Source organism: Haemaphysalis longicornis, unplaced genomic scaffold, assembly GCF_048455015.1.
Source record: "Haemaphysalis longicornis isolate Haplotype H1 unplaced genomic scaffold, Haemaphysalis longicornis Haplotype H1 scaffold_1, whole genome shotgun sequence".
NCBI lineage: Eukaryota > Metazoa > Arthropoda > Arachnida > Ixodida > Ixodidae > Haemaphysalis > Haemaphysalis longicornis.
In genome coordinates this window covers 480,536,816-480,559,205 of record NW_027526203.1, presented here as the reverse complement: position 1 = coordinate 480,559,205, position 22,390 = coordinate 480,536,816, and the positions used below count along the sequence as shown (strand labels likewise).

The 22,390-nt window shown below is 50.5% G+C and overlaps 1 protein-coding gene across 6 annotated transcripts in view; it reads left to right on the top strand.

The window, feature by feature from the left end:
• Positions 1-22,390, top strand: part of LOC144156338 (heat shock 70 kDa protein 12A-like) — a 234,669-nt gene that overhangs the window by 180,373 nt on the left and 31,906 nt on the right. For 5 of the 6 annotated variants that reach the window (XM_077688328.1, XM_077688331.1, XM_077688332.1 and 2 more), the window contains one exon: positions 1,654-1,710. The exons of the other annotated variant lie outside the window; for it this stretch is intronic. In XM_077688328.1, coding sequence (XP_077544454.1) covers positions 1,654-1,710 — 57 coding nt within the window. The remainder of the gene's footprint in view (positions 1-1,653; positions 1,711-22,390) is intronic. 6 annotated transcript variants of the gene reach the window in all.

The window sequence follows — 22,390 nt, the reverse complement described above, 5'->3', positions numbered from 1 at the left end:
GCATGAAAGGCAGGCCGGTCCCACACTGTCCCATTCGCCCAGCGCTCGTGCGTTCTGCCTGTACTGCAGTTTTGAGCTCTGGTTTATTTTCTGAGGTGCGCTTTTACAGACTGCCAAACTCGCTACTCTCTTCTACTGCTACTCGTTCTGGAGGGGGAGTTCTGCTGTCGACTAATTAAACAGCGCCTCCCAAAAAAAATTTCATCTCGTGCTTCACGCATTCAATTACCCTTTCACTTTATAATGGCATAATCGGTTATGAAATTGCGCAATGTAGCGGACAGAACGATATCCGGGGGTCAGGCGTAACGATGACATATTCATTGCGACGTACACATCCGTGATATCTATTGCGAAATTCATTACAGTGATCAGGGCAATTACTGAGCGCTAACTAAACGTTACTTTTAACAAAATTGTGACATACCCTCAAGGAGGTTACAGGTAACACATTATTCTAGGTGACCAAATAATCCAATTAATTTGTAGCATTTACGTGGCTGTTCTAGGTTTTCCATAATTATGCCACAGCTGATAAACAATGTACGCCGCTGGTATTAAACTCTGGTATTAGACGCTGATATTTAAACGCGCCAGTACAGGGGCCTAACTCTAGGGTTTGACGTTTAGCGTGTTGGGCGATTCCGTAGCAAAAACTTCGATTTCAACAAAAAAGGAAAGGGTAGAAAAAATATCCCCCCGTCACATCTCTTGGACCCCGGGTGGCTTTATGTAGTCCGTGCGTCAGGTCTGGGCGGGAAAGTAGCTGGAAAATCGTAACGGCTTCATCTGTGTTTTCTAATATCTCACCCAATTTTGAAAGTTTGTTTTGAAATTGCACCACTGTTATTGGGAAACACTAGCATTTCGAATTTTGTTTGTATTTCGTTTTTATTGTGGTTTTAGACTAATAATTTTTTTTCTCACTTAGCTGAAAAATCAATTTATCGATCCCGTTCGCGAACCGGTTCGGTACGCGATTTTATCGAAACGGGACTGAACCGGAACAAAATGAATTCGCCTGAACCCGAAGCGGTATTTTTTTCGGTTCGACACCGGTTCGTACGTATGGGTACGTACGTCTCTCCTCCACCACCGCTTCATCCCGCTCCTGGACACCCGGCGGGTCAAGAAGACACCGAACACTGTTGAGGAGAGGCATGCTCTGCAAGGGCCTCTCGCATATCTCAAGCCCATGCCATACGTGACCGGTAAAAGTGCAAAGGCTCACGGGTACGTCGTCTGCTCCCGCCACCTCCGGTTCGAGATCTCGCCTGGCCTACGCCGGCGGCTTTCACGCGCGTGGGTGCGTGTTGGTTTTTATGCAGAAATGCATTATAGTCTTAGTACAGCATGTTGTTGGGCTAGTTGGTGCAGCATCATGAAAGTAGAAAGAACTGCGCGTAAAAGACAGGACCGTGACAAGTAGACAGGACATGCGCTTGTCCTGTCTACTTGTCACGGTCCTGTCTTTTACGCGCAGTTCTTTCTACTTTCATGATGCATTATAGTCGGGGGTTGTCGTGCGTCCCTTGGCCGGCGTGCGCAGCGCGTCTGATGATGATTGTGGCATGATGCCCCTAGGGATTGGCCAACCAAACAATCCATCACGAGATAGCTTCGCGTTCAACCACCATCGTCATCTTCCCGTAGGGGAACCGCTGAAGAAGAAGAAGGAGAAGAAGACAAAGCTGCGAAGAGGAGGGCTGCGTGAGTTTTGGCTACCGTTATCCTCCTCGGCCGGCGCATCTTCCCGATCTGAACCCGGTCGAAGAGCGGCTCATCGCGCCTCGACTCCCCTTCATGAGCATCAGACGGCTGACTCGAGGCAACGGGCAGTTTGGAATCAAGAGACAGGCGGTGAACGTGCCCATCGACGTATCGAAGGTTGTGCGGTGCCTTCCTCGCATGGTACCCGAGGACGTTGCGTTCGCCGTTCGCATTTCTGCATCCTCACAATCCCCCTCGGGGAGGTGCGGGGGAATTTTTTTTTGTCACAGAGTGCTTACCTTTCTGAGGAGCCCCTAGCAGGATCCATCGTTGTTATTCATTGAATGCGCGATGCATGAGCGATTTTTTTTTTCGGTTGAAACAGATAAACAACAAGCACACGTGCATGTGCGTGAAAGCCGTCGGCCTACGGGAGGCCAGGAGAGCTCTCGAACCGGAAGTGGCGAGATTCTGCGGGAGCAGACAATGTACCCATGAGCCTTTGCGCCTTTTGCCAGTCACCTATTGGATGCAGCATGCGGGTTCCCATGAGGAGGGGGCATCCTCCGGCCCTTCTTGGTGCACCTGAGTCTCGCTCCCGCTAGTAGCGGTGTTGGGTCACAGTTTTGTGGCTTGACGAGCAGGGCCGGGAGCAGGCCGAGGGTCAACCGCTCCGTGTCCTAATCGACACGCAATGTGGCAGAGCCAGTAGGGCTGCAGTTGAGGGTAAAGTGACGTATTCATGAGGGTTGCTCCTTAGTGACGGCCCGCGACTGTTTTCGCCCGCTGCTTTTCACGCACCGGTTATTTACTGTACTTGTGGCTAAATATGGTACATGCATGTGCGGCAGCGTTAAAACGGCGCCGTTACGTGGAAAAATTCAGCCAACATACGAGGGCGACAGAGACTGTCGTTTGGGAGATCTGGCATACAACGCGACTACAAAATGATGGGAACAATATATGTATCATATTTATAGGATGCATTAACAGAAAAAAAATAGCCCTTTCCTGGCAAACGACGCCGAGTGCATTGAATGTGACTGAGCAAGCGAGGAAGCCGGGAGGTCTTCCTAAACCACGATGTGTGGAGTCTTTCTATGCCCAATATTTAGCACGTATACCATGTGTTGGTGCGGGGTATAGAGAACGGCACAGAGCGCTACGGAAACCCCCCGAGGAACGCCCAAGTAAAACTCCCAGAATTCAAAAAGAGAGCGGGGAACACTGAGAGAAGTTACAGCTTAGAGTCTGCAACGCAGTTCCTTCGGAAGAGAGGCAGCGCCATTTACCGTCGGCGTTGACATTGGAAAAACTGCCTCTCGTTTAATATGAGGGCTTGTGAAAGCCGGCCAATAGCCGCTACACCGTTGCAATGACGTAAATTCGAGCGGTCGAAAACGCCAAGATCGGGAAAGAGAGAAAAAACAATGGCTGGCGATTACGATACTCCCTAATGCGATATTTGGGTGCAGCAGCAGTGCGCTGAGGCAGCACTAACTCGTGGGTTCTCTCGACGGCAGCGATGAGCCTCTGCGTCGGCGGTGCGAAGTGCGAGTCACAGTGGAGGACAGACTCAGAACACGGCCAGTAGAACGACATTCGTAATTAACAATGCTGGAGGTGCGCGTGGCCATTGGCATTTTTTTTATCCGCATCAACAACGTTATTCTTTATCAAGCTGAATATTCATCTGGTGTAACAGAAAACTTAAGAAGAAGCCATCGCGCGTTGCCTTCCCATCTTTTCGCAATGTACGGAGCTCAGCCGGAAACGACCGGAGGCAGTGCCTCAACCCTCGTTCAAATGAAAGTTCTACTGAACCCTTGTGCGCATCAACGATTTAAGAGAGCTCTCCAGAAGAGGTGCAGTCTGACCACTTGTCCTCATCTGGAGAACTTTTTTTCGTCCTCGAAGAGCATTAGTTTGCTTGTACACGTGTCATTTGCTTGCACGGTATAAAGAAGCCTACATAATCTACGGTACGTGCGAAACATTATCGTATATCGGATGCCGACAATAAACCGTGCTCGGATTTGAAACCTGCACACGCACTAATCTTTCTTACCCCCTTTTTGGCCTAAAATGGTGTAAGAATATTGTCACGTGGCGAACATCTTGTGGGATATACGAGGGGTTCCTCGGGGCGACCTAGCCAGTCCTGGCGTAAGCCACCACGCTAGCTCCCGGCGTGTCAACCGCGCGGGCTTCCATGCCTACGACAGCCCAGCGAGGTTCGCCGATACGAGAACACAATAGCCAGTAGTGCCGAAGCACAGCCGTTTATTTGGGGAATCCCAAAGCATGCGAGCGCAAGGCTCGACGGCGTTCACGAATCACGCCGTCCGGGTCGTGACCGCGAACGGGAGGTAGGCACTCACGGCACGCGACAAAGCTCCCACCTGAGATGCATGTATCCATCACCGCCGCGACGCTCCGCCGATCTCGCCCCGACCGGGTCTCCGCCGAGACTCCCCCGTCTCCCGTGCGCGCCCTTGTTCACGCCGCCCGCGCCCACGCGCCTATGCCCGCAGATGAGTGGTGCCATCTCTCGGGGGACGCCGACGAACCAGCGGAGCGCCGGCCCGGTTTCTGCGCACAAGTCTCTCCCGAAGCGCGCGCCGGCTCGGGATCGCGGGTCGCAGTTCTCCGCGATTCCCACAATCTTTACAAGGTTTTCTGGCTAAAAAAGGGTGTAAGGATGAAAAAAAGGTGTTCGTATAGACACCCTAAGAAAGGGAGTATCAACACCCTAAAATAAAGATGTGGGCAGCGAAGCTACGCGTGACGGTGTGGATGGGCCGAGAGCGCAGCATCACATACAGACACACTCAACACGCACAAGTCCCACTTGAGCATCAAATGAATTGAGCAAGAAAACCAGCGGGATGTGTGAAAAGAGAATTTATTACAATCCACATATCAGGCCGCAGCGACTAGTGGTAACAAAGCTGCCCTACAAACAGAAAAAAAAACCCAATCAGTTCCCAATTGCTCCCGGCATTCAACATTCTGCACAACAAATGTCTGTGGTGGTGAAACAAGCTACTGCAAAATCAGTCCAGAGAAAGTTCACAGGTGTCTATGTACAGAGAGAGGTCAGAAACTAGATGAAACTCAATAGGTAGGCTCAGGATGTTGTTCCTGACTACTATGAAGCACGTGGACCAGCGTAACAGAAAGGCTTCTTCGCCTAGAACTGCCAACTCAGTTTCTAAATGACTCACACGGATCGACCATACACGCCACAGCAGTGGAAACATAGCCCGCTATGGTTGGGCGCGAAGACACGCGGCACCACGATTCCGCCACAATACGAAACCACCAGCACACATCATGCAGGAAGTTAACCAACACGTCATTTGAACGTGTGCTCATTCGAAGTGTGAGACCAAACAACCTGCTTAACACAGTCCGAAACGTTGCCGCTACACGACACTGAAACAAGGCATGCTCTAATGGTTCAGTGTGCCCGCAGTGCGGGCACCGTGAGGAATGTACAACGCCGAATCTCGCCCAGGGTGTCGAACCGGAACCGGAACCGAACCGAAAACCGGAACCGAACCCGAATTTTTGCCCGGAACCGGAACTGAACCAGAACAGTATTCTTTCCTCCATTTTGGAACTGAACCCGAACCGGAACGAATCGAAGGAACCGTTCCGAACCGGTTCCGGGGCCTCAAAGTTTTATTTCTAGTTTTACATTTCGGTCCCTACCTTTGCCACTCGCCAGACAGAACCATGAAATATTTCGCATAGTCTGTAGTTCCCAAGGCCCATCATGTCCTCTTCTTACTATTGCCCTCAATTTAATGTAAAGTTGTCCGTATATACTATCAGTTTGCGTTAGGTACTGCCTACCTCTCCCAATTCTCTTTTACATTTAGCATAGCCTAAGTTAGAACGCATATTCCGAGGCAACATATCATGGAATATTCTTCATGGTTTCTATCTGCATGGTATTTAAAATCGTGTAAAGTTTTTAATGTGTTGTTAATTCGCATGCATCCCTGTCCGCTTGTGAAGGCCTTAAGGGACACCATCAACAATAAATCCATATATTCCACCTATTTTAGTTTGAATGGGCAGTTATATACAAACAGTACTGAGACACAAACACTCGTAGTTCTCAAAGTTAACTTCACTTCTGCTTGTATACAGTGCCGTTGTGTCATTTGGTTACTGCTCTAAGAGAACATGAGATATACAAAATGGGGGATTCTAATTTCCATTTTAAACTATATTTGATAGCATTTTCATGTTATCTTGAATCTGCTCAGCCTTAAACTTTAAAGACGGATGGATTTAAGTCGATTAATGTGGGTTAGCGGGTAGACTGGGGTGGATTAGTTAGGTGAGTGAATGAGCTAATGTGGATTAGTTGGACTGGTGTGTTGATTAATTTGGATTCCAGGAACTAGCGAGTCAGTCAAGGCAGATTAGACGGTGGGACCACACATGATATCTTTGGGGTCTTTGGCATTTGGAAATTTTGCAGCATTCTCCTTCTCGACCAATCACGAACTTTGTCAAGCACAAAGTAGCCGCAAAGTTATGTGACGACCACCTGAACGCTATAAAATGTTTTTCTTTATGCCCGTATTGCGCTGTTATGTTGTTTCTATATTAAAATTACCATCTCGCACTAAAGTTAATAACTAATGGCCTAATGCGTATTTTATATTCATCAAAGGGTTTTCAAAACGTCTAAATGAGGTGCGACAGTAGGAAAGAAACTAAACTGAAAGAAAAAAAGGGAGGAACGATCAACTGGTTTGATGCAAGAGACGTCCGATAGCATTCTTCAATACCTTCTCTTTCTTTGTGCTACCGTTCTGCAGCCTCCCACAGGTGTAGCATCTCAACCCCCGAACACAGCCCCTTTCAAGCTAAGGAAGCGGCGCCAAAACTCTTATAACAGAGTCTTAGCAGGCGTGGCCCAACCTTGCCAACGATAAATTGCATCTTACAGCACTTCCAATGATCAATCGGAGACCACCAACGAGACAGTCACGATTGTAAGGGCACCAGCTAATACTGGCATATCCAGCAAACAAGATCACCAACCTCGTGGATCGAGATTTGACCCGCTTAGCCTGCTGATGAAGGCGGGCCCGAGGGCATGCATCCTGCAGTCACAGACCAGGAAGTTACTCAGAACTATAGCCTCTTTCGTAGAACGTATTCCTCCCAGCACAAATCGCTACCGATTAACCAGGAAAGATTACTCCGCGCCCTGCGGGCATACTCCTTCCCACACACCACCAGACTCCACCTCTTTGACGGGACACAGCTCTCTCAATTTCGTCGCTTGTGTGGAGAGCCTGGGAACCTCATACACATAGTAGGCGGCTGCGACAAGTGTACCGTAGATCCACCCAACCTCCACGTTTCCATAGAGATTTGGGAGACAGCCATGACCAGCTCCGGCCTTCAAGATCAGTTGCTCTTGATGGAAACGGCTGTCGATTCGCCCCCCTCGAATGAGGACGCCTCTCTGAACCTTTGCCTCAATTTAATTAAACTTCATTTTCTCTCTCTCTCTCTCTCTCTCTCTCTCTCTCTCTCTCTCTCTCTCTCTCTCTCTCTCTCTCTCTACAAGTGATCATTACTACTGCTTGTGACTTCACTTGGCTATTATCTCTCCAAGAGCCCAATCGCTGTCTCCGGTCGCTGAAGGGCCATTACAAAGTTCATATCTCCGGTGGTTCCCTATCCAATGCCGTCCTATACACGCCGTCCAATGAGCCTTTATAGCCGTTCTTTCTTTCCAACAGCTCTGTTAGCAGATAAAAGATAAGCAGAAAGAAATTGCTCTAAATGCCACCTGCCACGCTTGGCAGTCAGAAATTAATGCCGACGCCGGACTGTTTTCTACTTCTAGCACTGCTAATCCTTTCGTTGTAAAGCTAAAGCACCGTTGAAACTTTGGGTAGATGAAAAGCGTAGCAGACCAACCGATTTATTCACAATGCATATTTTTTTGCCTCATTGTGAGAAAATAGGGGTGCGTGCGTGGTGCGTGCGTGCGTGCGTGCGTAACATTTGGCCGATCCAAAAAAAGATGGCGGGCGCGTACCATCTCCTGCCCGCCAAAGAGACCGCCCGTTTGCCAGTAAACTACCTGCCCGCCTGTTTGCCTGCCTGCGTGCCTGCCTGCCAGGCAGAACATTCTGGCGAGGATGCATGATTTGGGGACGAGGGGCGACCCGTCACGAGCTGCCGGGGGATGGGAGACGCAAAATGCCCCACCACGGCGACACTCCAGGGTACCAAAACGATTGTGGACGGGCGGGTCGTCTGCTTAGTAGGTCGAGGCAAAAGGCTGCCTGCAGGGAGGCTGCTCATTGCCAGAAGATTCTGGTTAGGATGCACTGATGGGGGAGGCGCTGGAGGCACCGGAACGCTGCCCGCTGGCCAGGAGGCTACATGTTCGCCTTCAAGAAGACTGTGGCGAGGACGCATTATTTGGAGACAATGTGCGGCCAGTCATCGGTCGGTGAAGGGAGTGGATCACAGGGCGGCACAGCGGTGGCTATGAGGAGCCATGCGTTAGAGCACAGCCCTTAAGCGCCCGCTCGTGTGGTTTCGCGTAGTTTCTCAGCGTCGGCCTCGTTGTAACCGAGAGAACGATGACGCCACCGAAGATAGAGCGAGCAGGAAAGCGGAGGATGAAAGTATGGCGAAAGTGGGAGGGGAGGGCGAAATTTCCAGACCGCGCGAGACATGCTCCACGGCAGCAACGCCTTACGAGATAACGACAGAGTATACCGCATGACGTCGTGCATTTGTTGTGGACGCGATCACTTCCTAAGACACAGCAGCTATGCGCCGTCGCCGAGAACACTACAGTTCGCGCTGCGCTCAAATTTTGCATTAGCGACTACCGTAATCGTCTGCCATATTTCTTGTTTCCTCAAGAAAACAACTGTGGTGAATAAAATTACCGTGGTATAAGCCAAGTATAAAATAAAATTAAATCATGAAAGTGAACGAACTTAAATTAATAAAGGTAAACTTGCGGCCATAAAGAGCAATGCTTTCACATTCATACAAATAGTGCCCTTAAGTGCCCCAACCAACCTTTTGTTTAGCTTCAGTTATTGTTGTAATCGTTGACGTATCTGTCACGATTTGGCCCGCATTCGGGAACGTGAGAGGGTCGTAGTACCCTCCACCCGAGGGACGACCCGCAGCGTGCTGGTGGTGACGGTGACTGACCGCGAGCAGCTCTGCTTGTCGGTGTTTATTCGCCAGCCGTGCACAATGTTTCTTTCACACCGAGCCTGGCAGGGCCACCGAACTTAGCGGCCAACGAAAATTGGGGAGGGGCGGAGGCGCCACATACTCGTCAAACTAGACAGAGCGCGGCGGAGGCATCGACGACGAAAACGGATAAGTGTTTCAAATTTATTATTCCTTTTTTAGAGTGACCATGTTTTAGAGAGAGATGTAGGTTAGACTAGTTGAAAGGGGCGGTAGTTAGCGTAGGGAAGTGACCGAACCAGAGGTGTCGCGCGGTTGTTGCACGTGGCGGTTTGTAAGCGTTGGTAATTCGTGAAAGAAGAATTGATGCTGTAGGAGAGAATCGCACGTTGCGGCTTACTTTTAGATTGGAAGGGAGCGCGCGAGAACGCGGCACTGAAGTAAGCCAGCGTTGGGCACGCCTTGGACGGACAGTACCATGCCTCAGAGGAAGAAGCCGGATGTGATGTGCACGGGATGCGAGCACGAATACCCGCTCGAGGAGACGAGATTCGAGTCGGTCGAGGACGCGGAAGGACAGGACTTCATGTGCAGAGTGTGTGTGCTAGCGTCGCGCCTCGACCGGCTCGAGGAAGAAAAGGAGCAGCTCAGAGTTCAGGTAGGCGAGCTACAGGAGGAGTTGAAGGATGAAAAAGAGCAGAAGAAGGCACTCGAAGCGAGGTTGGCGCAAATGGAGGTCAAAATGGCGACGAAGGGTGACATCCAAACAAAGGATGAAGCAGGTCACCAGGCAGATGCGTCGGCAGTGCTTGATCCCGAGAAGGGAAAGGAGGAGAACAAAGACGCCACGCCGGAAGACGATCCCGGACTGGCGCTGACTCAGCCGGTGCCGGAGCAGGTGGCCGCGCCGGGGGGCAGCCAGGAAAAGGAAGAAAGGCGCATGGTGATAGTGGCGAGGGACTCCAACATGCGGTACTCAGAAATGGAGATTAGAGGCCGGGTGAGAGAGGACGAGAGAGTGCAGGTTGGAGTGTTCCCGGGGCAGACGGTCAGGGTAGTGTTAGAAAAAGCAAAGGATAAAATGTGGGAAAATATGCAGGGGCAGAACCTAGTGATTATCGCAGGAGGAACCAATGACGTTCTGCAGGGAAGGGGTGCGGGAGTGCGCAAGCAGCTAGAAAAGGGGGTGAAGGAACTTCGGGAGCTGTGCCCACATGTGCAGGTCGTCGTGAGCACAGTACCAGAGATAATTGGGAGAGGGGTACATGTGGAAAGGGAAGTTGTGGCGGTAAACCGAGACATACGGGAGCTGGGCAAGGAGCTGAGTTTCGCTGTCGTAGACATCAACAGGGATGTCCGATGGATGGGCCGGCAAAGGGCGTTCCAGCGTGACGGAGTGCATTTCAGCGGGCAGGTGGGAGCAGCCATCGGAAGACGACACGCGGCGCGAACTGTGGCTTTTTTAGGGGGCCCACAGGCCTTTGCGAAGATGGCGTAGACAAATGCAAGGAGCAAAGGGAGATAGCGGGGCCGGTGCAGATCGGTGCAGACAAACGAAAGGGACGACGACGGCGTGTAAAGAAGAGAGGGGGAAAACTGAATATCGCGTACATAAACATGCAGGGTGGCAGGAAAAGAGAGAAGTGGATGGAGATTACTAAGCAGCTAGAAGAGGAAGATATCCAGGTATACGCTGTGACCGAGACGCACCTGAGGGACTTGGAGGAACCTCCGGTAATCGGAGAGTATGTATGGGAAGGTTGTAACAGGACGGCTGGATTGAGAAAAGGCGGAGGAGTAGGTATGCTGGTACGGCAGGGGACTAATTGGAAGAGAGTGAAAGAAGACTGTAAAGAACATGTGTGGATGAAAGGGATAGTGGAGGGTAGAGAGATGGCTTTAGGGGTGCCTTACCTGTGGACGGGTAAGGATAGCAAAGAACAAAACGAAAAACTGGTGGCGTGTCTGAAAAAGGACATCGAAGATTTGAAGCGTTCTGGGGAGGTACTATTGGTAGGGGACATGAACGCCCACATTGAAGATCTAGACGGGTACACCGACTTCAACGGAAATCTAATGCTAGATATGTGTGAGTACCAGAAGCTGATCATAGTAAATAGGGAACAAAAATGCGAGGGTCAAATAACGTGGGAGTGTGGTAGGAGACAGTCGAGTATTGACTACTGCCTTATTTCAGAGGGACTTTATGAATGGTTGGATGGCATGACCATAGATGAGGAAGGGGGCCACAGTCTGGGCAGTGACCACAAGCGCATAAGCCTGAGTTTTGGGAAACTGGGGGGCGAAAAAACGGGTCGACCGGAGCAGCGCACAAAGTTAAACAGCAAACAAATTACGGATATAGCCAAAAGCATTGAGGCTGACATAGAAAGAAATCCTGGAGAAGAGTGGGAATATGACAGGCTCATCAAGACTATGCAGGAAAAAATAGTCAAGGCAGAGGGGTCCAACCGATGGAGAGGAAAAAAAACACCCAAAAGCTGGTGGAAAAAAGAAATAAAGGCGGCGATAGAGAGGCGTAAACAGGCGTCTAGAGAGCACAGGCAGGCCAAGAGGATGGGGAGACATCAGGAGGAGGTGGACCTAAAATGGGAGCAGTATAAGCAAATGAAACAGGAAGTGCAGCAATTAGTGCAGGCGAAAATAAAGGGGGACAGCGAGCGATGGGTAACGCAAATACGAGGAAGGGGTAGAGACGCGCCGAGAAGGTTTTGGAACCATGTGCAGGCATTAGGGAAACGCACGAGTCCCACAGAAGGCGGTACTATAGAAAACGAGCAGGGACAGATGCTCAAGGGAGAGGAAGCATTAGCATACCTGCACAAAATCATCACGGAGAAGTTCGGTAAGGTGGATGAAGAGGCCCCGCAGCGACAGAGAGATGTCGCGGCGGGTAGGCCGAAATGTCTGGAGATAGATGGGGACAAGCTGAAATGGAAAAGAGCAGAGGAAAAGGTCCCCAAGAATACCGCGGCAGGCACGGATGGGATACCGATGGAGTTGATTAACCAGTTAGGACCAAAGAGCAAGGGAAAGCTACTGCAAGCCATCAGAACAAGGATAGAAGAAAAGGCAATACCAGCCGCGTGGCAAATGAGCAGGATGAACTTAGTGTACAAGGGCAAAGGAGTCAGGACAAACCCAAGCTCGTATAGGCCAGTAACCGTCACGTCAGTGCTGTACAGGTTAGCAATGCAGGCAGTGAAGTTCGAACTAGAGCAGTGGGTGGAAGAAAATAGGATATTAGGGGAGCTTCAAAATGGGTTTCGAAAGGACAGAAGACTAGACGACAACTTATTCGTGGTAAGCCAATGCATAGAGGTGGCGAAAATGCAAAACCGACCTTTGTGGTTAGCCTTTCTGGACATTAAAGCGGCTTATGATAATGTAGACAGGGAGCGGCTTTGGAGTATCCTGGAGGACGAGGGAGTTGGGGCAGAATTCATTAGCTTACTCAGGGAGCTATACCGGGAGAACCAAGTGCAAATAGTGTGGGAGGGGGTAACATACAATAGGCCTGTATACACCTACAAGGGTCTGAAACAAGGATGTCCTCTCTCTCCGCTGCTGTTCATGATCTACATGACGGGGTTAGAAAGGAAGCTAGAAGTCAGCACGATGGGGTTCGACTTATCCTACATGAAAAACGGGCAGGTGGTGGAACAACGGGTTCCGGGACTAATGTATGCAGACGACATACTGTTGATGGCGGACAACCGGATAAGTATGCAGGGCTTGATGGATATATGCGGTGAAGAAGCGACGCACCTAGGGCTATCCTTTAGCAGAGAAAAATCGGGGATCATGGTCTTTAATGACGGCGAGGAGCACAAAACAGTATCAGTGCAGCAAGTAGAAATACCATTGGTGAAAGAGTATAAATATTTAGGAGTATGGCTGAACAACAGCGAAGATTACACGCAGGCGCATGAGGCTCACCTTAAGACGAAAGGAAGACGGAACGCGGCTATAATGAAGCATAGAGCCCTCTGGGGATACAGCAAATACGAGGTGGTAAGGGGAGTCTGGAAAGGGGTCATGGTACCAGGATTAACTTTCGCTAATTCGGTTCTGTGCATGAAGTCAGAGACCCAAGCGGGCCTGGAAGTAAATCAGAGGGCGGTAGGCAGATTGGCCCTAGGGGCCCACAGTAAAACTACAAATGAAGCGGTACAAGGGGATATGGGCTGGTCGTCTTTCGAGGCGAGGGAGGCGCAGAGCAAGATAAAGTTTGAGGAGCGACTTCGTGACATGGAGGACGAAAGATGGGCCGCGAGGGTGTTTAAGTACCTGTATTTGAGGAGCGTGGACACGCGGTGGAGACGGAGGACCAGACAGCTGACCAAGCGGTACGGAAAGTCGGTAGGGGAAAGCGGGGTTTACACAACAGTTAAAAAGCAGGTAAAGGCAGCAGAGACGACGAAGTGGGCAGAGAGAATGGAAGCGAAAAAAACCCTGGAGACTTATAGGACAGAGAAACGAGAAATTAAGAAGGAGGGATTCTATGGCAATACGAGAGGCAGTGCGTTGCTCTTCGAGGCACGGGCAGGGTGCCTGAGAACCCGGGCATACACGGGTAGCTACAGGCAGCAGGATGAAACGTGTGCATGCTGCGGCAGTGATCGAGAAACTATAGAACATATTGTCAGGAGCTGCACAGAGATACGGCCACCGTGGGGTGAGGGGGAAACGACGCTGGCGGAGGCTTTGGGATTTGGGGCGAGGGGGAACCTCAACTTCAAGGCCATAGAGGTGGCGAAGAGGCGACTGGAGTGGTGGTGGAGGAAAAGCAGGGAAGGGATGGGTACGCAGGTTGAGTAATCATGCGGACGAGAATTTAGAACAGCGAGGGGAGAAAAAAGGGGGGTGGGGGCGAGGAGTTTAAAACAGAAAAGAGGGAGAAATGGGAGGGAGGAAGCAAATCTATAGGTTAACCTGGGAGTAGGGCATGTAAACGTAATAAAACAGGCAAGTCGATTGCTGACAACCGACGCCCCGATTCAAAGGGAAAGCCACTAATCATCATCATCATCACTACTATAGAAAACGTTTTGCAGTAGCTTGTACAGTTAAAGGAGCTATTGAAGACTTTAGATAAACTCGCCGCGGTGGCTCAGTGGCTAAGGCGTTGCGCTGCTGAGCACACAGACGCGGGTTAGATTCCCAGCCGCGATGGCCGCTTTTCTGGTGGACGCGAAAAGCGAAAACGCCCGTGTGTACGAGATTTCGGCGGACGTTAAAGATCCCCAGGTGGTCAAAATTATTTCGGAGCCCTCCACTACGCGCGCCTCATCGTTTGCGTTGCGTCGGCGCGTTAAACCCTGCAATAAATAAATAAATAAATAAATAAATAAATAAATAAATAAATAAATAAATAAATAAATAAATAAATAAATAAATAAATAAATAAATAAATAAATAAAACAACACTTTCGATAAACGCTTTCACCCTTCTGCGCATCTGGAAGCACTGCGAGAACTATAGCAATTGCCAGCACAGAGCAACAGTGCGTGATTTCCTAGTCGCTGCGGATGCAGCTTCCGTTTCTGCTTCGCTTTTGTGGCTTTCTTTTTAAAGTGGCTATGAAATGCGTTCTATTCTGCAACTTAAGGAAAGCCGGAAAATAGCCGCTACACCGCTGTAATGATGTCATTCAGCGGTCGAAGAACGCCGAGACCGCGAAGGAGAGAAAAATATTTTAAGCAAATTTCTAAGTTATCTGATGAGGAGAGAGCAGTAATTTTTGGCTGAGGCACTTTGCGACCCCTAATCTAAGTACAGGATGTGTTGGTTGACTACTTTCTGCAACCATTTAGAAAAAAGTTGAAAAAAGTGTTTCAGGGTCGCTTTAGTTTGGCGAAGGCAAAGTATTTGCACAAAGAAACATTCATTATGACTTGGTTTTATGCCGCCTTGATAAGGGAACGAAAAACGAGCACAAAAAGATTAACAGAAAAAAACAGGCCTGCTTTTTTTCTTCGAACCCGTTTGAACCCGTTTGAACCGGTTCGAACCGGTTCGAACCGGAACGGAATGGTGCTTTGGAACTGAACCCGAACCGAACCCGAAAGGCTTGAACCCGAACCCGAACCGAACCCGAAAAAAGTCCGGTTCGACACCCTGATCTCGCCAGACGGTCACACGTCGGAAGAACTTCCCAGCCACGCAACCATTCAAAATCCCGAACATCAGCCGGAAGTGCCGCCGAAGTCAGTTGATGCTAACGAATGCCACGTGATCTTGCTATCTGTTGATTGTCTAACTGATTTATTGCCAATTTTTCGCACAGTTCGCTTGCCGTACTTTCCCGAAAATTTAAGCTTGGCAAGGTAGACTGGACGTTTCTCAGCGTTTTGACAACATTGGCATAAAATGGCGGTGACTGCTCGGCAGAGGGACCGGCAATGCGTTCGTCATAAAATACTGAGCCGGAAGTTCCCAGAAAGTATTGAAGCAGCGCCCTCCCTGGGTACTCAGTTGAGTCGACCAGGTCGAACACTGCGTGTACGGCCAGCACGCTACACATGTTTTCCAAGCAAGGCAGACTGAAACCACCCATCGACTTGGGCAGTCTCAACAGCGCACGCGACACTGTTTCTGTCTTGCCCGCCCAAAAGAACGACCCAAACTTCGTGGCGAGCTGACGGGTGAAATGGCGCGGCGGTTTCGCTACGCGTGCTACATAAAAAAGCGCCGCCGAGACGGACGACTTAATTATGCAGCTTCGCTCTGCGAGGGAAAGCCTGAACTTTGCTGCAGCTGCAAGACGCTGCTCCGCACTCTCGAGGCGGCGCTTCCACGTACTACGCGCCACTTCACCCGAGGAATGGAAAACCACACCTAGTACTCGAACTCCTGCAACCCATTCTACGTCGCCCACAAGGCCAAACGCAAATGTGCCGAAACGCACCGCCATACTTCTTCCCCTGTTCAGTCGATCTCCAGATAGCTCACCATACTCCTGAAATTGCCGCATAAACGCTTGGTAGCTGTCCTCGTCCCGAATAAACAGGACACGTCGTCTGCATACGCGGACACTTTAACTTGGCCTATGCCTGGCAACGGAAAGCCGCGGATGGCAGTGCTTGCATCAACACGGCGGAGCAGCGGGTCCAGACATATTACAAAAAGTAAAGGTGACAAGGGGCAGCCCTGCCTTATCCCACGGGTGACAGAGAACGGAGTACTTAAAAGCCCGTTGACAAGGATTCGAACGCTCACGTCCGAGTACAACAGCTTGAGCATAGCTACGAAGTCTGGCGGAAAGCCATATTGTCGCAAAACGCTCAGCAAGTATCGGTGTTCCACTCTGTCGAAAGCTTTCGCTTGATCGAGAGAGGTGAAGCACCCTGAAGCGCTAATCTTTGTTGCGTAACTGAACAAATCGCGCGTCAATGCCATAGACGAGAAAAATGTGCGACCTGGCACGCTGCACGTTTGCGCTTGGCTTATAATATCGGGCAAAACGGCACTGGTGCGTCTGGCCAAAATGGACGCTACGATCTTGTAGTCCGTGTTGAGGAGTGTGATCGGTCGATACGCCTGGGGCTGCGTAAGGTCCCCGCCTGGCTTCGCAATCAAGATTACGCGACCCTCACGGAAGGATTCAGGCCTTACTCTGTGGAGAAAAAAAGCCGTTCACCATCTCCAGGAGCGCACCCTGAATAGCCGGGAAAAACCTCTTGTAAAAGCCAGCAGGAATCCCGTCAGGCCCAGGCGGCGACGCACCAAAATTTTTTAACACACTCGCCGAGCTCGTCAGCATCCACGGGAGCACACAGCGAATCAACAAGGTGATCTGGCACACACGGCAGCACCCCACAAAACGCACTAAGCTTAATTGTCCTCAAAATCCTGTGCATCCCACGACGCGTTCTCGGTCGAGAAAAGGGTGGCGAAATGCATGGGGACTGCGAGTACATGCATACTTGGAAATACATCTGCTCTTCTTGCTTTTACAGCCAGCAGAGGAAAGTCCTCCGATAGAGTCGGTGGGCTTGTCGCAAAAATAAGATATTTTAGCGCTAATTTCGGAATTATGTATTTTAATGTAAGCATATACAAATAAGCATGTGGATTTGCAAAAACTTTTTAATCGAGTGGTAGTTATTATGTTCAATAAGTCATAAAATTTTATTAACTAGCAGACCAATATTCCCCGCCATCTCAACAGCCTTCAAGAAGGGTGTTCAATAGTTGAACACCCTTTTTCCCAAAAGGATGTGAAGCTACAAATTAGGGTGTTGGAAACTAAGAAAAAGGGTGTAAGAAAAATGGTGTAAGAGACCTCCAACTTTGGAGGTATTTCATACCCGTTTACTCAGGTGGACAAAACATTTTCTACAAGCGGAGTATGTTTTGTACCTCACGATGTCTCACACAACATAAAATTGACATAATTTATTACAAGTGAAGCTGTTTAACCTTGAACTAGGTTCGGTGGCGTTAACAAAAAAAGACAGAGAAAACGAACTGCGCCCCCTGTAAAGGGTGCACCACCGCAGATAAGGCATTATACCAGTGAAGCCGGCTTTGTAGCCTGTTCGAGTGTTATCACAGAAGGCGCAAGCGTATACGCACCTCTTACTACACCATTTCAAAGGTACTGGTCTTTTTTGGATTCTAAAACGCAAAAATAATTGGCGCAGCTTGCAATGGGGGTGCAAGGCTGGAGAAACAGCATGGTTTGGGGTCGGCCTAGCTTGTTTCCTTCTTGGATCCGCTGTCAGTGTTTGCGACACACTGGAACAGCCTTGTAAAATCCGCTTAAACTTGGCCTCACCCCTGAGAGCTTATTCTAGCTTAGCAAGAACACCGCAAAGCCTAGAAAACGTAGCAAAACGTAGCGAACTGGAAGAAACTAGGTGGACCCGCAGCTGCACCATTCTTTTTTTGGCAACTGAACATTTTTTCAACACCCTACAGAAAGCCAAGCGTGTTGCCGTCGTTCAGCACCCTTTTTGCCACACAACTATAGTTTTTTTTTTATTTTAAATGTTCAAATTGATATTTCACGTGTCAAAGCTGAACTTGGGGCATGGGACACACCGTATATGCAAACGAGCGATCATTGCAGACGAGCAGTCTTTTTTTGTTGTTTTTTTTTTGTTTTTGGAGTGCCGATAGGAATTGTTGAATATGGTGACGACTACTGATATACCTAAAACTAAGAACTTAAAATTTTACTAGTGACGTTTTTTATAGCCTAATTGAGGTGTGGCAGCTTGATTGATTGTGGGGTTTAACGCGCCGACGCAACGCAGGCCATGAGGCGCGCCGCAGTGGAGGGCTCCGGATTAATTTGAACCACCTGGGGATCTTTAACGTCCGTCGAAATCTCGCACACACGGACATTTTTTTGCTTTTCGCCTCCATCAGAAAAGCGGCCGCTGCGGCCGGGAATCGAACCCGTGACCTCGTGCTCAGCAGCGCAACGCCTGAGCCACAGAGCCACCGCGGCGGGTTGGCTAAGCCCTCCACTTGTTGCGCAGCGCTCTCTTCGCTGGGAACGGAAAATTGCCAGAGAAAAAGCGTTTTACCGGCGCCCAGCAAGCACAGAGGCAGCCTGAGAGCCTAAGCTCACAAGTGGACCAGCCTCCTGCTACAGCCAGAACCAACACCCACTGAATGCGTTGCTTCGTCCTGCGACGAATCGCCAATGCTTGATGCGGGTCTCCTCTAATCACTCAGAGTATATATATAGTAGTTAAGATGCAGCCTTGATTCGGAGCCGCCTGAAACAACAGCGAGCGTGGGTGGTAAAATCAGCGCGTGCTCCCCAGACATTTCAATACGTTTCGTTTAGTCCGAAAAGACCGCCTCGAGTGGAGAGCGGGGAGCGCGTGGCCTGCCAGCGGGGCATTAATGAGCTCCCCCAACGAAAGGGCCCTTTCCGTCGCCGCTGCCGCGATTGAAGCCGGCGCAGAAGACAAGCCGAGAGTCTCCGAAGCGTGCTTGCGCTGCGTGCCGTATGGCCTTCGGAGAAGCGATTCGGTGCAATTACGCGCCCGCGTCTCGCCATTGTTTACGAACCTTGAGTTTCTGCGTCGTTACCAACACGCGGATACCTTTGGGAACGGGAGTATATATCCTCCGGGCCCCGTCCCACTTTCTTTTTTCCATCTCGTTCTTCCGTCAGTGGGAAGTTTATAACGGCTACGCTGGAAGAGGCGAAAATGATCTCGCCCAACCGAGTCCGCTATTACGGTGTCCCAACGCCACACTTCCCGCCCGCGTGCGGGCAACCCACTCGGTCACATACACTCGCACTATCCGCCTCCTCCATGCGTGCGTTGTTATCCAAAGTGTTGCGCACGACCACGCACGGAAGCACGAACGGCCTGCGTTACCAAGTGTCTTTTATATAGCATCAGTGTTCACGAGTGTACTAGCGTTCGTGGCATACTATAGCAGCAATGACTTGCACTGGCACCAGCAAGGCCGCCATATTGCTTCGAGACCGCGAGCACGGCTGCAAAGCCATCGCCTCCTTTACAGTAAAGGGGGCGATGGCAAAGCACCCAGAGACGCGCGGACAACGCCGAGGGCCCGCAGGCGCGGCCTTCGCGTGCGAGTGAAGTGTGCACGAAGCGTGGTACGAAGCATTCCGGTGCCGCCAGGGCGCTTTGATGCCCCGCGGCCCACTTTCCGGGGAGGCTTGTCATTCCCAATAAAGGTCCCTCTTGGCAGCGCCATTCGTACACCGGCTCAGTTCTCCAAAAAAGGGTTTGTTGGAACATCCTGCCCTTCGAATCGTACACACAGTACACGCTTCTCGTGACTGCCCGTGAACGTGCACGCACGGAACAACCTGACTAACTACATTTGAGCCGTAATTCTAGACTGTGCGCCGGCCTGACATGACACCGCGCCAGAAACAAACCCGAATGCTTACGCCAACATCCCGACCATGCGATTGGCTATAGGCCTCCGTGTGGTGGACTTGTAAACTTGGCCGGTCGTGTCGGCAAAATGGCCTCCGGTTGATGGCCCTGCAAGCAGGCTTCCTCTTACCTAGGAGGCACTGACCTATGCTTAACACTCTCAGTAGTTCCCGTGGATCTGCTTCACCACAATGCACATCTGTGACCAGCCCATCAAACGAGCGACGTAGGCTGACGACGAGGGCTACTATACGGTTTGAAAGATGCGGTCTGCGCTGTGGCTATGGTGCAACGGAGACTGTCACAAGTCAGCGGTGCATCGGGGACTCGCGGTAATAGACTAGAGCTTCAGTTATGCAATGCTGACCAAACGACACCAATAAGAAGCCACTCAAGGCTCGAATTTCGGGATATTGAGCCAACGCACGCTTCCGTTCCCTCGAGTAACACTCAGCAAATTTTAATGTGCAGCAAAGCGAGACGTTCACCTTAATTGGGCTAAGGATAGGTGGCAGTAAAAAGTGCACCACGTGTGGTCTCAAGCATCGGTACGGGAATAGGCAATTTGTAACCGCTTCAGTTCTCGTTCGCCTGGTTTGACCCTCTTTGAATAATGTCATTGTATTATATTTTTGTTTCCGATCACCATTTGTTAACCACGAAACTTTCTGTTCTCGATATTTTTTCCTTGCGAGAGATTGCCCAACGGCATAAGAAAAAGTTTTCATGTGTACAACACTGCACCCGTAACGCGCAAAAATCCAAGAGATCGGTGCTGGGGCCCCCATATCCCGCACTTGAGATCTGGGGGTCTCCCAGGATGAAGCCCTGTGCCTCGGAGGTGTTGCGTTCGGGCGCCTCAAACACCAGGGCAAGTTCACAGCGAGTGTTCAACATCAGCTTCTGACGCAGAAAGCACACAGAAGGGGCAAGAGTCCGCAAACGGCGCGTAATAACGGGCAGGCCAAGCGTGGGTAACTGCTGGGGATAACGCCACCCCAACCCGAAGCCTCCGCAGCACGACCTCCTCCCGACGGGCGAGCTTACTGGGGAGGTCAGTTCCACGTGGTGGAAGTAAAGCACACGTGGCGCGACGGAGGGCTTCCTTTTCCACCAGCAGTTCTTCTATGGTAGATACTGGAAGAAGTGGTAATGGCCTTGGGAGGTCTCTGTGGCAGGCGCGATCCGCGGCTGTGTGGGCAGAAAGCATGTCCCGGCGAATCCACAAAAGGTGGACAGGACATGGATAAGTGTTCATAATCTCTTCAATGCGTGCGGCCTGGCTTGTAGAAAGCTCAACGCGACGCAAATCCCTAATCGCTGCCGTTGAGTAAGTATAAAGTTCCAGCTTGTCCCCATCAATGTCGATGCAAGCGCCTTCAGACCATCCCGAATGGCAGTAAGTTCTGCTAGCAGGCTTGGGAGTGCACGAAGTGTCTCGTACGCGCAGCTTTGATTTAGGGCAGGGTAAGAGGGACACGTCCAGGCCGTGGTGACGGAGCAGTCGTCGGCCCTGGCGTCCACAAAAGCCTGGACAACCAACGTTTGCGTCTCAGGAGCCCAATCAGGGACATGAAGGACGGCATCTGGAGGTTGGTGAAGGCCCGAGGTACAGACGTATAGCCTTGTCAGAGGCTTATTGTCCGTCACCTGATGGTACAGCCAGGGCGGCCTCACGGCGGAAAGGGCTGGATATGCAGAATTGTTTTCTGACCTTCCTGGAAAAGCTCTTGTCGTTGTTGTAATATGTATTTATTAATCCTATATTACACTCCGTGCCTTGACCTTTGTCATCGCCGGAGGGGGAGATGGGGGAAGGGAGTTGGAGGAAGAGGGGGGGCAGTAAGTGTACCGACTAAATGTGGTCCTGTATGGCGGCTTCTAGAACATATACGAGAAGAGAGCCGAGGACCATCTTCCTGTGTTCTGTAGACCCGTCGGGATGGGTCCACTCCCGCAGCGTTTGTGGCCTGACTTGCGGAGGAATGAGAACATGTGCGCGGTTTCTCTACTCCTTCAAGGCAGGGCAGCTCCATAGCAGATGGTCAAGGTCAGCGACTTGTTGCTGTGAGGTGATCCGCACTGTTTGCAGGTACCGTCGCCGGGATGTAGAGGGAAGCGTGCCATGATGTGTGGCGTTACGGCAGTGTTCGTCCGAATACGTCGGAGTATGACCGTTGCCCACCGATTAAAACCGGGTGGGATAGGTCAGCCTCTTCAGGTAGACGAAGTCGAAGCGCTGCACGTCGCTCAGGACGTGCTTTGGCAACTGAAAAAGTTCTTTGTATGGTAGATACTATTTCTTTTTTTTTTGTCATGGGCCAGATGTCATTCCACTACTGTGGGCGAGGCAAAGCTCCAGGTTGGGCTGCTTTTGTTTTCTTTACTTATAATTTATCTCCAAGTCACTGCCGAGAACCATCTTTTTGGGATCTTCGCTGGCGATAACGAAATATTTACGATCGCTTCGGGCACTATATGTGTCCGAGTGATTTGCAAATGGATGACGCATGTAGTGGGCAGCACAAAAACAAAAAAAATAGTATTCTGAATACGGCGAAAACGAGCG